Genomic DNA, 17550 nt, shown 5'->3' with positions numbered 1-17550 from the left:
GCTGTGAGCCAGCCACTCTAACAGAGCATTTTAAGTATACATAGAAGCTTTAAAAATTAATCCTGGAGTAACTTTCATGAGACAAAGGTCAGCCAAAGTCTACACAATGCTGGTCATGAGCCAGAAACAAACAGTACAAATCTGCAGGAGCTAACGTGGCATTTATAAGAGATTTTCTGCCATCTTGTCTGGGCATGCCTGGCAGTCCCTGATGCCTGTGACTGCATTCACCTGCCTTTCCAGAGAAACAATCTGGCTTGTAAGAAAAAAAAAAAAAAGCCATCCCCACCCTAAAGCAGGAAAGTAATTAAATTTAAAAATTCTAAAACAATTAAATAAAAAAAACCAAAACCACCACACACACACAAAAGACCCCAAACAGAAAAGTACAGGCAAGCTACAGCAAGAAATAGGAGAGAGAACAGACTACCTTTTGGAAATTAATCACTAGCATTAACTAGATGTCTGTCAAGCACTTTGACGATAGAAATCTAGAATATAGACCAATACAGATGACCAGCACAGCAAAACTGCAAAGACTAGAAAGAAAGACATAGAGACAAAGAGAGGGAAAAGTAGACAAGGAATTATCATTAGCAACTGGATCAGTATGCTCAATTGTAAAGAAAACATTACAAATTTTGATCAAGGAGCACAATGGCTTAAAGGATTATCTACCAGGCATCAATAAACACACCCCATGGAAAGAAAGTACTTCTGAGGAATGCCTTGTGCTTTACTTACATTTATTTTGACTTCTATAACAGCTGCAAGTCCAAACGCCAGCCCTGCAAGGATCATACCTGTTGCCATTTTCCTAATAGGTCTATGGAGCAAATGAAAGAGGTGCCATTAAGGAAAAAAAGTAAATGAAACTATAGAATACCATTCCTCAGAGCCAAAGATGTGCCAAAACCATGTAATAAACTGTCCAACAGGTGGCACTCAGGATGACAGGCTGTTTAAATTGCCGATCTTTTAACTTAAAACTATTTTATTATTCTGTATGAGGCCAGGACTGAGGCCAATTAAAACTGATATGCTGTGAAAAGAAGTTCTTTTCTTGCAAGTTTCATATTATCTTTTTCCCAGCTCTTCTAGTGGGAATAGCTCATGACATTATGTTAATCCATGATGTTGGAAGGAGCACTACAAATGATATATCTTCAAGTCCCTTTTGGGAAAGGCAGAAGATAAGTAACATGGAATGAGGAACAGAAAAATGTGCAGTTTGTGTCATCAATGTTTCTGACCATCTGGGGCATCATTCTGGGTTATTTCTCATGCCAATACATTTACATTTCCAGAAAATAAAGAGCTTGCTTCTAAACTCAAGGCAAAGCTAGTGCAACTTTACCAGAGTTACGTGAGAAAATCTGATACGAAGCAGAATAAAACATATCCAGAACAGCAGGTTCAAACTGAGTATCGATTTGTTGAGATCTGAAACAAATCTGGCTCTAGATTCAGTGATCTCCACTCTTTGTAATGGTCTTTAGTCCTGGCATTCAGTCCTGGTTGGTGCTTGAGTTTGTGCTGCTGGGAGAGCTACTCTGTGAGCTGGTCATCAGGCAGGAAGTTTTTTGCCAAGTCGGGCACAGTCCAGACCATGGGCTCACAATGAGGTATCAGGCAGAAGCACAGCCTCTGATGTGTAGCCTCCAAGAGGGGCACCATTGCAGGCCTGGACAATGTTTTTGATATGTCTTTAGGTGCAAGTAATTCAGCACGGTGGGAAAGGACCAGCAGGGTGAAGGGGAAGGCTTCTGAGGCACCTGCCACCCCCATTTTATGCGGTTTCATCTGTCCAGCATTTTAGTTTGGATTAGGAACATGCTTTTTAGGCAATCTCCCCTCTCATCGCCCTTTCCCATGCTATGGTTCACATGGTGCTGGAGCATGGAAACTTGGCTCCTTTCAGTTGAAACTCCAGTGGCAAAGGCACTTCATGAGCACACATAATATACTGCCATTGCTGCAGGGCATCACTCCACAGAGGCAGAATACAGACACTCTGAAGTTAATTCACACAAAATTCATAAAATGGGTCTCATAAACAACCTGAGGTTAACTCCTATTATACTGCACTTCTTGCTAACATAGACTAAGGATAAAATGCTTGGCTCATATGGAAATCCCCTTACGCACTCACTGGTTCAGATCCTAGCCAGCATGGGACCAAGAATTTGGTCCCACAGGAACTCTTCAGGGAGGCAATCGTTTAGGCATGATATGGGAAACAAGGTGGAAAACACGTTGATCAAATTCAAAGTGAGACTATTCATATCTGCTTTTGGAAAAATCTGTACAGAGCAGAATCCAACATCACTGAGTTTTACCCTCTGGAATTTCCATGGTCTGTGGAAGAGGGTGATGCTGCCACTTGGGACTGAAGTATACTCAAGTATTCGGAAAGGTGAATGAAAGTTTGTGTTTCTCTTCCTTAAAAACTATTCTGCACACTTACTGCAAAAGAAAAAGCACAGATGCATCTGCACTGTCCCCAAGTACTTACGTGAAATTCAATTTGCACATGTTTATCAGGGGGTAGAGCCCAAGGTCAAAAATTGGGATGAAGACAAGAATAAGAAGTGGATTTAAGAACTGCAATACAAAAGAATGCGAGTTCAGTGACTAGAAAGCAACTTTCAGTAATTAAACCCATAAAGCACTGTCCTCCAGAAATAATTCCATTACAGAAGGGACATGGACAAACACTTTAAACCTCCTTTTAAAATATAATCATAGTTTGCACTTAACAGCTTCTGCTATTTAGTTTTCACAGGCATGAATACATTTTGTTCATATCCTCCCCTCCAAGAGGTGAGCAAGCATCACTGGCCCAGTTTCCCTGGAGAGAGAACTGAAACATGATGTTTTCAAAGAGTACAAACCCCACTGACAATAGAGACAGGTGACCTTTGGTGCTGTGGTGGGACCTTAAAACAAATCAGCAACAATGGAAACATCTTGGGACTCCAGCAAAATCCCAGAGGAACAGGCACTATTCTGTGAGACTGGCAATTTCTCGCACTTCAACAAAACTGAGTAATCCCCCAGGAACAAAATTTCTCCTGGAAGGGGCACAGCTTGTCTGCCAGCCAGAAGTGGCAGAGCAAGAAAATAGACAGTGATGAAGAACAAGCAGAGAGAAATGTTGTTTCAGTTCCAAAGGAAGATTTCAGGGAACAGAACAGCTTTGAATTTCTCCAGAGCTGTTCACCATAAGAATTGTAATCAACTGTGACAGCATAGCACCATCATCTGCCCTGCAGAAAGGGAGGGACCAAACATATTTCAAGAACAATGTTCATCCCAGGACAGGGGCCTGTTAAAAGAAGATACCGGTTGTCTTCTCCACACACCAGCACTAGTTCAAGAACTGTTATGGTGGTATGTTTCCCCACACCTCCGCACTATTCTTCAGGATTCAACTTTTGTATTAGGACATCCTCAGGGTCTTCTGAACCCCAAGCTTGCAAAACAGCAAGTGAACAATAAAACACAGGCCACACCACAGCAACCAGCAGGAGCACTGCTATTACCTTGAAAAGGAGCAGAAACTGGCCACTGGTCCCATAAGAAAAATAAAAATTAGGGAAAAAAAGAAAATAAGTTCTAAAGGTTATTTCCTACCCTATAATATCTTTTACCTGCATTTGGTCAGGCTGAAGGACATATATTCCCTGAAACAAAAAGATATTCCAAGTGATTCATAAACACTATAACATATCAGTGCATATGGCAAATAAGTAATCGGTCCCATAGAGGCCTTTGCAGCCAAGATGGTTTCCTGAAATGCTTTATGTTGGCTTTAGCAGCTGATACTGTGCTCTTGACACTTGTCGTCTAAGGACACGGTGTTTAATACAATCATTTTGCAGAAGGAAGCTGCACTGAATCCTTGATATTTGGCAGCTGTGACACAGCCCATGACAGGTACTGAGGCCCATCTTTCAGGCTGGCTTAGCCATGAACTAGATGAGTGGAGAAGAATGGGGGTGTTAGGGTGCAAGCTGGGAGGTGGGCTTAGAGCTTCTTCCCTCCCTGCCTCTATAATGTGAAAAGCCCCAATTCTGTAAGTGAGTGTTCCCAAGCTTCAGGACCCTGTGAGCTCTGTTGGCATTTCTCCCAAGTTCCCAAAAGGGTAACAAAAGACCATCCTGGAGCCAGTGGGCTGCACAAACACCTCTCTCCTCCCCCCATCTGTACCTAACAGGCTTTGGACAACTGTGACTTCTTGGTTTGAGCCAAGAGTCCTCAATTTGGCACAGCCCCCACAAACAGGCAAGGTCAACAGGAATGGATGGATGGAGGGATCCCAGACTCCAAGAACCATGGACCTGTCTCCAGGGAGGGACTGGTGTTTGTCTGAACTCCATGAAATGCTTTTCATTTGAAATTAAGATGGAGGGGGGGTGGGGGGGGCGAGTAGGGGGGAGGGCAGGGCTGCAAGGGTGCAGGAGGGAAGAAATTAGGAAGGAAATAATGTATTTCCAAGAAAGTGCTGTGGGGGGTTGTCTCCTGTCTGCCAGACTTGTCCTGAGCTGAGTCTAGACTGGCTGCCTGTCTCTGCCCACAGCTGCCTCCTGGGAGAGAGGAAACTGCTGGTCACAGCAAAGGGGTCAATTAAAAATACCAGGCAAATACCCCCTCCTGCTATTTTGTGCACATTATAGAAATGTGCCTTTAGGAAATGAGCCTGCAAATATTTCATCTGACACTAAATCATTCCCTGTTTGACTCCAGACTTCCTAGCTGAGCCCTTGTCTGCAGAACAGAAAGTCATAGAGTATTACAAACATGAATTCCAACAAGCCTAAGGGTGGGATCATTCCAACATTGCAGTTAATTCTCACCTTCTTGAGGTGGGACAGCTCATGAGGGGAGAGCAGAAGAGACTGAAACAAAAGCCAAGGAACTGTCCAAGTTGCTGTGACCAAAAAAAAGCCCTGAATCAATCTTTCTCCACCTGGGAGAGTCCAGTAGTGACACTGGGTGATACTTAGCTCTCCTGCTAATGGATCACTAAGTGCATGTGAGCGAAACACCAGAAAACAAATGTTTTAGACATACATCACATAGACTGCATGGACTTTGTTCTGTCTTTCTGAGGTGGATAAATATTACCCAAGGTGTAGTCTTTTTCATGCCTCATTTGAACTAATTAAGCCTAATGAGTATCACATGTTGAAAGCCCAATTTTTAACAGGAGTGACATAGAAGGTCTCAAATTTGTGGCTTTAAGTCAATTTTAAACTGGAAAATTGACATTTACAATCCTAGATTTTGATGTGAGCATCTGCAGGCAAGATCTAGATGGCCTGTTAAAACATATACCTCTGAAAACCAGCCCTGTGTGGAGACATCTCTGGGCAGATAGCTGATCTACATTTATCTGCTACTGCAGCCTGCACCATTTGCCATTCACACCTTTGAAGAACTCTGTGGAAACTAGCTAAATAATCCTTATCACATCTTTACCCTATACACAAGATTCCTGCTGGTTTTGAGAGGCTTCATGAATGCATCACCAAGTAATCCAGTGCAGAAATGTACAACTACAACAGCTCTAGTCACACCTTAAAAGAGCTGAGTGACTTGTCCGCCTTCTGTGGGGGCAGCAGGCTGAAAATCCTACCTCCTCTAGGTCACAGAGCCACTGGTTGCCAGTAGGTCAGCACCCCTGACCTTGCAGGCTGCTGATGGCTCCCCAGCCCTGACTTCTAGCTGAGATGAGCTGTGATGAACTGAACATGGCTGCATGAACAGAGCCTCTGGCTTCTAATCACCAAAAGTGAAACTCACCCAGATTCACCAAGCAGACGCTCTTAGTACTGCAAGACTCCGGTTAATAAGCAAGAGCAGGGATGTTACTACTAGTCTTACCAGCCCTGGTGACATTAAGTACTTACAAAATCAGCATTCATTTTTGTGGCTTGCAAAGTCCACCTGGATCCCTAAGGAGGAAACAGACAGCTGTGAAGCCTTCAAGATGTTCTATGGGGCTAGAAAGCATGGGGATAGAGGACAGTACTGGAGGTCTTATTTCCCATCTATTCCTTCCCTTCCCTGTAACACTTGTCAGTAGTCAGGGCGCATTCTCCCCCCTCATTCTGCTGTGCCAGACACCTGGCAGGACTGGGAAGGGCTGGCCAGCAGTGATGGTGGAAGACCCTGGACACTTGGTAGGAGTGTGGCCCACTGGGTCCCCAGGATGCTTTGGTGTTACCCCAGAAGGACAGAGGTGCAAACAGAGGTGCAAACTGGCAGGCAGAGCTGTATACACTGTACTGTACCTGCTGATCAAACAGGGCCCAGAACATTGGCAGCGGTATGAAGAGGAAGAGAACACGAGTCACCATTTTAACCTCCCCAATCAGCTGTTTCTAAAAGGAAACAGGCAAAAAGGTAAAGTAGGGGGTAAAGCCAACAGGTGATTCAAGCCACAAAGCATAACTCCTATTTCTTTCTGCATGGCAGCTCCTTATTGCATTTACTTGAGACATTGGATATGTTTGCATTTCTACATTTCAGTGCAGCACCTAAACCGTCCATTAAGGGTCAGAAGAGTACAGATGTGGAAAGGGACAGGAAAACGCATCTCTCCTGTCTATCTGCCCATCTCCCCCTTCCCACTCCAAATCTACCAGGTAGAGCATCACTTACCGAGTATTTTTCTGATGCCCAGTCCAGCCAGTGATCTCTCTTTGGAATCTCACGGGAGCGGTTTTTCAGCCGGTTTTTAATAGCAAACTAGGGAGCAAAACAGGGGGTTAACTCACTCATGCTGTACCTGCCCTTGTCACATTCCCAACTCAAGGCTACCTTCCCCATCCCCAAATGTAAGTAGTGCCAGAAAATTGAGGGGGTGAGTTGCTGGATACCTCTAAAATCTCAGATTGGATGCTTTATGATGAATTGTCTGCAGGAAAGTTTCTATGGTACTGGTTGATTAAAGGTATGATGTGGGAATAAATCATAGAATCATTGAATCTTAGAATATCCTGAGTTGGAAGGGACCCACAAGGGTCATTGAAGTCCAGTTCCTGGCTTGTTTCTGCTGTGTGCTCCAGTCACTGAACACACTGAGCCTCCCTTGCAAAAAAATGTGGCAGACCTCACTTAGAAATCCTGTCTTTAAAATCTCGCCTGTTTCCCCAAGGTAAATTTGGCACTAGGATTGACCTAGATAAAAAGAAAACATCTGCTGTTAGCAACAGCTTCCTGAAATAGAAACATCATTATCCACCTAATAATAAAAGAGTATTTTTTCGCACACTGTATTCAGCTCACACGTCATGAAAAACAATTTATAAGGCTCTAATGCAACTTCAGCAAGTGTCTCTTGCATTTACATGAACATGCTGAATGTCCATAATATGAATGTGTGCTATTACTGTCTGCTGAACTGATAAAGTTCAGAAAAATTATTCAACTGAAAAAAAATGGAGTAATATATCTGATACTCTGTGAGTTTCTGAATTTTCCTTTCAGTTCAGTCTCCGCCAGCATCTGCCACTAGTGGTTCTACTGACATCAACTGAACAGTTCATGGAGCTAAGGGAAAACAATTGAAATGCTGAAAGAATAAACTAGGACCTAAATGTGTTTCTCATTCCTTACAGCTCATCAGCAAGACATCCAGAAGCAGCATAGAGAAGAACTCCAAAAGTCACCTCCCCTTTCCCTTTGCACCTTTTTGTCCTGCAACCTCAGAGTCATGCATGAAAAAGAGAATTGCACACACTTACACTGATGCATTTGCACACTTCCAGCAAGACGTTTCCTTGTGGTGGTGTTTTTCTGTACAGTCCACTTCCAGCAATGAACACAACTGAAAAAATATTATAATCCAAAAGGGAATTCACATGGCTGAAGCTCAATCCTGCACTGGCTTCTGGGAAGGATCCCCACCCCTGTATTCAACAGAAATGCTCTGTCCTCGGGGCTCACAGGATTGCACTTTAAACTAAATAAATATACAGGAGTCTTTAATGCCTACAGATGGAAGAAAATGGAACAGCCTACAAGAGGCAGCGTGATCCTTAGAAAGTCACCATTGTCTTATTATCTGCTCTGGCACAACAGGCACCTCCATATCTGATTTATGCTGGGAACCAAAACTTTGAAAATTCATTCTGTCTATGCTTTTTGTAGACTAAACTTAAAATAAAATCGACATTGAACTGCTGCACCTGACATTGGAAATCAACCCTCACCCATTGGAAACATGTGAGGATTAATCCAGATACAACACGGGCTTTGTGCACTTGCATCTCACACACATTTCAATGGAACCTGCCACAAAGATCCCTGCCTCACAGATGTTAAATTACCTTCATTTATGGTTTCCACAAAGGGATATACAATTTAAGATACTGTTTTATCTTGGTTTTCTCCCTCAAAGCACAAAGAATATCAGAATGAGACTTCAAAATCCTGTCAGAGATGGAGTTATCTGATTGTGTATCATTTATCCTGCTCTATGAGAGCCTTTGAGCACATCAGAATTCCAAAGAGATTAGTAGGGAGAAACACCTTTAAAACTGAGCATGAAATCCACATAACAAACCAACCTGAACTTTTTTAACTAACCCAATTGTCCGGGTCAGTCCACAGACAGTGGAGAACAGCAGGGACCTCTGTCCTAACACAGGAGGCCTGGGATACTGCAGGAAGCTCACCTTTGCTCTTTGCTGACCTTTAGCACCCAGGTTTGGCTCACAGAACTGTGAGAGATCTCTGAAGTCAGTTTAGATGAGTTGCACTTTGCGTTTGTGCAAAGTCACCCAGAGTGGGTACCTAATTTTTAGCATCTCCTGTGAAGATGTCAGTGTCTCTAAAAAGGTGATCCATTAGGTTTGCTGAAATATCTCCTGGCAATGTCATTGACTCTTTTGAGAGCTGAGGTTCCTGCATTAGGTTTGGCACTTGGAATTAAATGGTATCAATCTACCCCATCCTTCAGAAACTGTAGCAGCCCAGAAAATCTCACGCTAAATCTGCCTCTAAATCCATCCTTGCTTTCCATCAACTCAGGGAGAGGGCCAGTCAGGGCCGAAAGGGTATTTTCTCCAATTCTGCATGCTGCTCACATAGTCAAATATATCACTTCCCAGAGCATTTTAGCATGTTACAAAAGAACAGAGAGCTGCTTTGCCGGGCAGGACGTGGAATCTGGCAGCAGGACACTAGCTAAAAACACATTTCCACTGATGCCCTCACTGAAACTGCAATATTTACACGTTTGTTTTCCCCTGGGCAACTACTGCTCTGCTAGAAACATTTATCACAGCATGGTGCACAGAGGAGCGAGCCTCTGTGGCCCTTAAATGATAGGAACAGGCCACAAGGGAAAATAGAACCTTCTCAGACCCGTGACCACACACTTTTTTGAAAATAATTGCTGCAACGTTAGCTGTGGCCTGATGACATTTCTTCAGTTTCCTGATTCTTCTCCCTGATGGAAATTCGAGTAGAGACAGCAACATTCACATTCTCTGAGGAACAGATTTTCAAATCCCAGATGCTGCAGTGAAATCACACAACTGCCTGGTCTCTCAGCGAAGGTAACAAGCTGAATGAGAAGTCACCCCATGCTGTGTCAAAACCTCACAAATGCAGTGTAATAAGGGGACTGCTCTTCTCAGCAGCTTGCAGCTGTGAAACTAAAGCTAATGTGTCCTCTGTACTGGCTACCAAGGAGTAACAGTAAAAATGGGGAGATTGCTGAATGTTTTATAAAGGTTGAAGAAGAAATCTTGACAAGTACATTAATGGGGCTAAGATGCAAGCGTTAAGAAGCAAGGGGATTGTGGCTGTCTCCTGACACTTGGATAATAAGGATTTTTTTATTGCAACATAATAATAAGTTGTCACTGTAATTGTGGGAATTACTTCAGCCAAGCAAAGTGAGACAGCTCAGAACAAAGTAACATCTCATTTAGCTCCTTCTGCAGCACATAGATTCAGCAGCAGAAGTCTGAGCCATTAAAGATGGCCCTGAGCTGCCAAAAGCCCGTGGAAAGGTTAGAAGTGGCATGTTAAGCTTCTCTTCTATAAGCTGGGGGTCTCTGAGGACTGCTCAGCTCGCAGCTCAAAGGCCATGCCTGCTCATAGGCAAAGCTGCAAGCCATCAGGAGAATCATTTTGGTGCCTCCCTTTGCATTAGAGTAAAGCAATTATACTGTGAAACATCCATCAGACCACACCCTTAACAGTATCACAATAAAAGATAGCAGTAAAACCATGGTCTGCCCACCATTAATAAACTACTGATATTTATTGCTGTTCTGAACTGGGGAATTGTTGGGTGACCTTGAACCCTTTCATTTGCCATGACAGTATCCATCCAGAATTAGTGAATTTGTGCATTTTCTCATCTAGCCATGGACTCAAAAATGGTAACTCCTATTATGAGCATCACTGTTTCCACTCACCAAGAGCCAACACCATCAGTGCTGCTGGGACACCAAAAGCCAGGGCATAGCAATCCTCTCCAAAACATTTCACATCCCCTGAAAAAGAAGTCAGAAATAAAAGCACCTCATTACAGCTAGACTTACGTTACTGGGGCTTTTGATTTGCTTCCCTAAATCAGTCACTTCCCCTGTTTTAAATCTTCTTTGCTGGTGCTTCACACTGTGAATTGAATCTCCTTGAAACAGCTGTCCTCCCTTGATGAAGACAATTTGGAAGCAGGGTTAGTGTCTGCCAGCAAAAGCAGCTGATAATGGGATATTGATGCAAATGGTAGAAGGGAGGGGGCAGACACATAGGTATAAAGAAGTACTAGGAATTGTAATTGGGGAAAATCTACAGCATTTAAAGTAACCTGAAGCCATTCTGTATTTGACTAGATCTAAATAACCAGTACTGTGTTTCCACATTCTTTGTGCCAGCTGCATCAGTCTTGAGTGAAAAACCTGAATTTGATTTCATAGCGACCTACAGTGGACAAAGAGGAATCCAGTGCCTGCACTGTGTTAAGTGGGAGCCCAGGATAAGCCTTAGAACTCCAGTCCCCTTCCTCCCTAACACCAATGTCACTAGGGGCAGCCTGCTCCAAATGTCAGGTCTTGCAGCAACCCGTTAGGAAGCCAGGTGTGTTACAGAACGGGTTGGATCAATCTGAGCTGTGGCTCACTGAAACCCTAGGCCTCTTGGAACAGGTCAGTTCTTGTACCGTGCTCCAGCTGCAAACAGCAAGCCAGCAGTGGGTCAGTGTTTGAATGCCAGGGGCTAGATATTACTGCATTCTCACATGGAGTAATGGTTAAAGTAAGCCAACAGAGTTAACAGGAGACCAACCCATGAAGCCCTCAGATGCTCCTGTTTGTTGTAGCCAGGCAGTCACAGACAGCTGCACAGCTGTGTGCATGCATAGCATTTATTTACTTATTTACAGCGAATTAGCTGAAATCCAACAAAGCTGAGAGCAACATTATGGGCACACTGAACTTTTAATATGCTAAATGAATTGGACTTCTCTACCTAAAAGTATATATTTCATATTCGTACCAAATGTCTACAAACTGCATTTCATGCTCTTCCAAGAAAAGCCTTGACACTTAGCAAAAATGTTACTCTTTCCCCATCCTCTCCAATTCCATGTTGCAACTAGTTTATATTGGTGCATGTTTTGATGTTTGAAGGGACTTGATTTTCATCTGCCCATTAAGCAAAAGCCCTTCCCAACTGAATGCTGACCTGGAGACACCAGAGAGAGAATGAATAAAAGATATAGCATTTGTCTTTATCCCTATGCATGGTGTAAACATGAGACAAGAGCCTGTTAAAATGACGCTCCAAACAAACAGAGCTTTCTGGAAGCCATGGAGTGGAATGAAAAATATGGCAACTAAATGTGAAGACTACTTTGTCCATGCCCGTGTCACCTATGGCCTGCTGCTCTGCCTCTGTGCCTGTATTTAGAGTGTGCCAATCCCTTTGGCTTCGAAGCGCTGCAATACAATGAAGTAAGTGCAGCAAGGCTCGGGGACTAAAAAAGGTTTTGCAAGTAGGCTAGAATATAAAGTAGGTCTTAAATGGGGCATAGGCCTGTGCTTTGTCTTCAAGGCTAGTTGCTCAGGGCAGCAATCTTGCAAGCAGACCCATGCAGACAAGCCTGAGTGCCAGGACAGAGCCCTCTAAAAGTCAGCAGCACCCCATGGGAGGGAGAAGGTAGGACTTTGAAACCAGCCCTGGTAAGTTTTTCAGTCCTGACACTGCACAGGACAGCAGAGATCACTTCCCATCCATAGTTAACCTGAAGGCAAGTCCTTCACTGGCAATGGAGATTAGATGACCATAGGTCCTTCCACCTTTCATATTTTAATTCTGCTGTTCAGGCTAGCTTTGAAATACAACCAGGAATAAATTTCTGTGACTTGTCAGCCTATATTATAAATCTGTTAATGCTGCTACAGCAGGATTAACAAGGTGCAAATGCAATACACTGACCACTCCACAGATAATATCATTTCTGCCATTCTGTTGTCCTAAGAGTCTAACTATGCACAGCAGAGTAGTTAGAGGGCAGCTAATTTATTGTTTTATTCTAAATCCACACTGACCTCTTAATACAGGAGTTACAAACGTGGAGATCAAACTTCCAGCATTAATGGATAAATAGAAGATGGAAAAAAACTTGCTTCTCTCCGAGGCCTGAAACAAGAGAAGACAATATCAATGTCATGGCTAAGGCACAGCATTGGGCTTGCAAATTGAACACTATCAATTCTCTTGTTAGGAAGGCTGGGTAAATATTGACACAAAGTGCATAAAATGTTAAGCAAACAAGCTTGTGTTCAGGTGATGGTAAATGCTCACACAAATCATCTCACGTTACTCGAGAAGTGCTTTGGGGCTTTTTGGCATTTCAGAGGAAAAGCCACTGCTTTGAAAGTGTTGTGAGACTGGAAGGAGGGGAGAGCATTTACTTATTCAGAACAAGTAGCATGATTCACATCCTTTGTCACCTAATTCAATCCAATTTGGCACGCTTTGACAAGCTCATAATTTCTTCCTGTGTCTGAGCCCTTTTTTTTTTCCCCTCCTCTCCTGTGTAGAAATAGAAAAAGAAACCAGTATATTTTAAGGAACTGGTAATCACACCACAGATTAAAGAGTGCCAGCAATTGAAAAGTATCCATCAAAGAAGAGACCACCAAGGTGAAGCCAGTCGACCTCAAACTAAAAGGGTAAATTAAATCTAGGGGAGCAAATTCAAGAGCCTGACGGAGGGATGAACTCTAAGAGAAAGAGTTCTGAATTTAAGGTGTGACATATTATAGTTTATAGAGTCAAAGGATGCCCGTTGATCTTCCTTCTTCCTGCATAATTCATAATTTGGAAGGAATCAAGAATGTGATGCAGAGTTTGGTCCTTTTTGCGGGAGTAATCCGTGCATGCAGTCTCTCCTTGCTTATGGGAGGGACACACATGCACAGTCACGGGTGTGCTGCATACAGTGTTAACCTCCTCCCTGTGCCTGGGTGGGCCAGCAGAGAGGAGAAACAAAAGCAGGCTACCTGACCTACCCCGTGCTCACATGTATCACCAGCTCTGGGACACCTGAGTTGATAAAGGTAGTGGGGAAAACTGCTTCAGACATGGCATGGTGCCTGGCAGAGAGCTTCTTAGGGCACCTTGAGCCACATCTCTATGACCTGAGCATCATTTGAATGCAAAACTTTAACTTAGCTGAGTGCTAGGAAACTCCTCAAGGACTGTTGTTCTGTCTCCTTTCCTTCTAATGTGTCCTGCTGCTGTCTGCTACCTGAGACAACAATATCCACAAGGCTAGAAAACTGGAGACAACGTGAAGAATTGCAGGCAGCTGAAAGAGGACAGCTTTAAAGTAATGAATCCTGAGATCCAAAAACGTAACAAAACCTCCTGTAACTGATGGTGCAGCCAACAGGAAATATTGCTACTTCATATAGCAAGAAGCCTCTTACCAGAGGGCATTACTGCAGGGAAAGGGGGAGGTGGGAGAGCATGGGAGGGCTTCTCTTTATGTCCCCTTGCAAAGTGGGTGGTGAGAAGGTGAGGGTGAGAGACCCATCACCTCCCACTGCCACCCATCAAGGAGTCTGGGGGTCTGCTTACTTGGATTAAGGGCTTTCTGCCTTGACCCAGCACACACCCATCAACTTGAGTTCTTGGCTTTTCCAGAATTTTATTTCCTAGAGTGTTCAAGGCTAACCCACACATTCCTCATAAATTATTTATCCTGGACTAAAGGATTTGAAAGCCTTATAAAAATCACCTCCATGGCATGTTCTCATGGTTAATAGAAAACAGCAGTGGGGTCTCACTATCTGTTATATTCCACTCCTTGCTGGTGGTTTTGATAACCCAGAACTTTCTACTGCTAAACTAGTAAAATTTTATTTTCTTTTTCATTCTACCTTTGTGACTAGTTACTTGTCATCATAAAATAAACTAGAGAAATGAGCAGCCTCAGCAATCTTCCCCATTCCTAGATGGCCCTCCCATGGCTTGTCGAGGGTGGTGCAGTAGAGCCCTCACAGTCCTGCCCTCTTCTAGCCAAATTCTCATGGCATGTCTCTAACCCTTCGTAGCTGAGCAACTCAGAATTTCTGAGAGCTGTGATAAACTCAAGCATACAGCTCTTGACATGATAAAGTCTAGAATAACTATTACCAAAAAGAATGGGGTGGTAAGAGAAGAGGATAGTTATGCATAAAGAATTTGGAGCATCTTATTTCCCACATTTTCAGATTTTAGTGATGGAAAGAAAAATGGTCAGAGAAAAGCTGAAATAACTACAAAAACAATGACCCAGCAGCTTGCAAATTATACTGATTGGAATAAAGAATTTCCTCCCTATTGTCCTAATCTTTAGAGCAGACATACTTTAACAACATGATTTGGATTAGCTAATTTGAGAAAAGGTACTGTACATGATAATCCTGATCGCCTTGGCAACCAGAAAATAAGGAAACAAAGAGAAAGCTATTTAGCACCTTAAACACCATCCAGCACTGTTTGAAAGCGGCTTTGGTCTCTAATTAATATGTGCAGCAGCTTCACATTCATATGACATATCGTAAATATAATTTTGTTCAGGCATTTTTAACTTGGATTCCTAATCCCATAGAAAAATGCATCTGGAAATCTCCTGCAGATAAATCAATTTTCCCTATCTGACCTCCTGCCAAATCAGTCCCCATCACAGTCTGTAGTAGTACTGTTCTCAAAGTGGCAGGTCCAAGACTATTATGCTCCTGAAGTACTTAAAAGAGGATCAGATTGATGTTGTGCATTTACCTCAAAACATAAACTTGTATCTAGGAATAGCAGGGACAATTTATTTATTTATACACAGAGCTACCTCAGCCCTAGTTTTCAGATTAAACAACTAAGCCTGTGTACTTAAGGGCTCGGCTGAAGTTTATTGGTGTCCTGAAAATTAAGGGGGAATCAAATGCTTCATTTCATAGGGAATTTTCAAAACTTATTTCATCCTACCTGGAGTGGAAGAAAATAAAACATAAGTCCCCTCAAACACCACTCCAGAGGGAAGAAATATTCTGGTTGGCCCCAAACCTTTCATTCCTTACAAAATCAAAACTTCTCATTCCAATTCTGATGACTTAAACTTCCTATCACATAGCATAAAACATTTGTTTCTTCTGAAAGGCCAAGTCATTTCAAAATGGTAAAAGAGAAAACTCTCTATTTTGAAAAGAATGAATAGAGCAGAACATATTGTTCTTATCAGAATGCTTTTTACAGTTTTCTTTCTCTAAATTAGTTTTTCTTGAAGGTAACACACAGGTGAATGTTTGAGCCTTTGTATTTGATATATTTGTTGGAGAGATGTAGTCTGAATGCTGGAGAATGGGTACAGGCCCATACACAACCACAGGCAGTTCAGGTTTTCTCTCTGTAACTCAGCTGTGGTTGTGAATTTGGGATAATAATATGTATGTGCCTGAGAAGGGTGCTGAGATTCATTAGCTGAAGTCTATAAAACGCTCTGAAGATAAGTGTTACATATTATCATACTGTAATTAGGTGGTAATTGAAAGATGCTGGATAAACACTATTAATCATTAATATTCATAGAAGTAGCACTTGTGTAAATGCTGCTGTTGGACCTCTCAGAATTCTTTTGGGACAACTATTGGTGCAGCAAGCCAGGATGCCCATGCACTGGGACGCATGCAGCTATCCCAGAGCACGTGTGCCGTGCTGCCAGCCTGCTTTTGGTCAGAGTTATGCCAACTGGGGAGGCTGGTGACCACCAGAGCATTGCTGATCCCCCCTTCTGCAGCATCCCCTAAAGCACCAGATCCAACTGACAGCACAGTGTGGACATGCCTGCAGGAGGATCTGCTTTGGACAAGTGACCATGGAATATCCCACATTTTGTTACTTCCTAGTAATCATAAGCTTCATCACTTCAGCATCACTCAGTTGTGGGGAAAGCACAACTCTTCCCAAAATTTTAAATTTAGTCTGTATTATTTCATTACATGGTGACTACATTCTGGGGCATTGCAAAAGACAAGAGAAAACTGCCCTACCGGGCTCCTTGTCCAAGGCCAAGGGGCCAACTCTTACCCATCTTTACCAGTGCTTTTCCTGACACACTATTAGTCTAATGTCCTTCTTTAATGCCTCCATTGATGGGAATTTCCATCTCCCAAAGGTCCTAGCATTTTCCAGTATTTCTCTAGATCTATTTCTGGAAAAATTTTTCATACTGTCAATCCTAAATAATCCTCCTTCCGTTTAATCTTACTCATCACAGACCCCAACACTTATTTTCCTTTTTGTAGCAGTGACCTTCTACATATTTGACGACTTATGCCATGCACAGAACTTGCTGATTTGAATACTTGACATTAAGAAAATGGAAATTTTTATTTGTGTGTTAGGTCAACGTAAATCTATTTAACTTGAAGTCAATTTAAAAATTTAGCATTTTGCCTGAGGATTAGCACTTCCTGACCTGCTTTGCTTCTTTAAGCACTACCTTATCCCTGCTTGAGCCCCTGTGCTGAATAATGGGAGTTTGAGATTAGTGCAGATGAGGGGCTAAGCACTCATGACAGAGAATGAGGACGCAAAGCACCTGGACTACAATTCACAGGATACACAACACAGAGCTAAACAGAAACATTTTCTTAATTCTTCAGAACCTTCCATTTTGGCACTACCTTCAAAAGACCAGAATTTCCCACAGTCCTTTCTGAACAACATCTGAGACACAGACTATGACTGATTTGAGGCAAAAATCCCACAGAATCATAGGGTGGTGGTACAATCTTTTCTTTCATTTGCTGTATTCCATTGCAGTGCATTACAATCACCCCTGTTAAGCTGGTTCATGATATATACAGTTCTGTGATATGCATGACAGGATTTTTCAACTACTCTGATGTCCAATTAACATTTAGATGATTTGATGCAATTATGACCTATCCTTTCCAGTATCAATCCTGTTCTGCTGTCATTTTGCCTTCCTGAAGCATCAAAATTCTCTCAAGTCTTATGCAAACCATTCTACCT

The 17550-nt window shown here is 42.7% G+C and overlaps 1 protein-coding gene across 17 annotated transcripts in view; it reads right to left on the bottom strand.

Moving 5' to 3' along the window:
* Nucleotides 1-17550, bottom strand: part of SLC15A2 (solute carrier family 15 member 2) — a 72549-nt gene that overhangs the window by 23673 nt on the left and 31326 nt on the right. For all 17 annotated transcript variants that reach the window (XR_007204946.1, XR_007204947.1, XR_007204948.1 and 14 more), the window contains 9 exons: nucleotides 12579-12669; nucleotides 10443-10520; nucleotides 7755-7837; nucleotides 6670-6756; nucleotides 6300-6389; nucleotides 5916-5960; nucleotides 3654-3686; nucleotides 2516-2604; nucleotides 745-826 (listed from right to left, as the gene is read on the bottom strand). Coding sequence is in view for 11 of the 17 variants with exons in the window: in XM_048310138.1 (XP_048166095.1) it covers nucleotides 745-826; nucleotides 2516-2604; nucleotides 3654-3686; nucleotides 5916-5960; nucleotides 6300-6389; nucleotides 6670-6756; nucleotides 7755-7837; nucleotides 10443-10520; nucleotides 12579-12669 (678 nt within the window). In the remaining 6 variants the exon portion in view is untranslated. The remainder of the gene's footprint in view (nucleotides 1-744; nucleotides 827-2515; nucleotides 2605-3653; nucleotides 3687-5915; nucleotides 5961-6299; nucleotides 6390-6669; nucleotides 6757-7754; nucleotides 7838-10442; nucleotides 10521-12578; nucleotides 12670-17550) is intronic.

The sequence above is a fragment of the Corvus hawaiiensis genome, chromosome 7, assembly GCF_020740725.1.
Source record: "Corvus hawaiiensis isolate bCorHaw1 chromosome 7, bCorHaw1.pri.cur, whole genome shotgun sequence".
NCBI classification, from domain to species: domain Eukaryota; kingdom Metazoa; phylum Chordata; class Aves; order Passeriformes; family Corvidae; genus Corvus; species Corvus hawaiiensis.
Note: the sequence above shows the minus strand (reverse complement) of the source record. Positions and strands in the feature narration are given on the sequence as shown.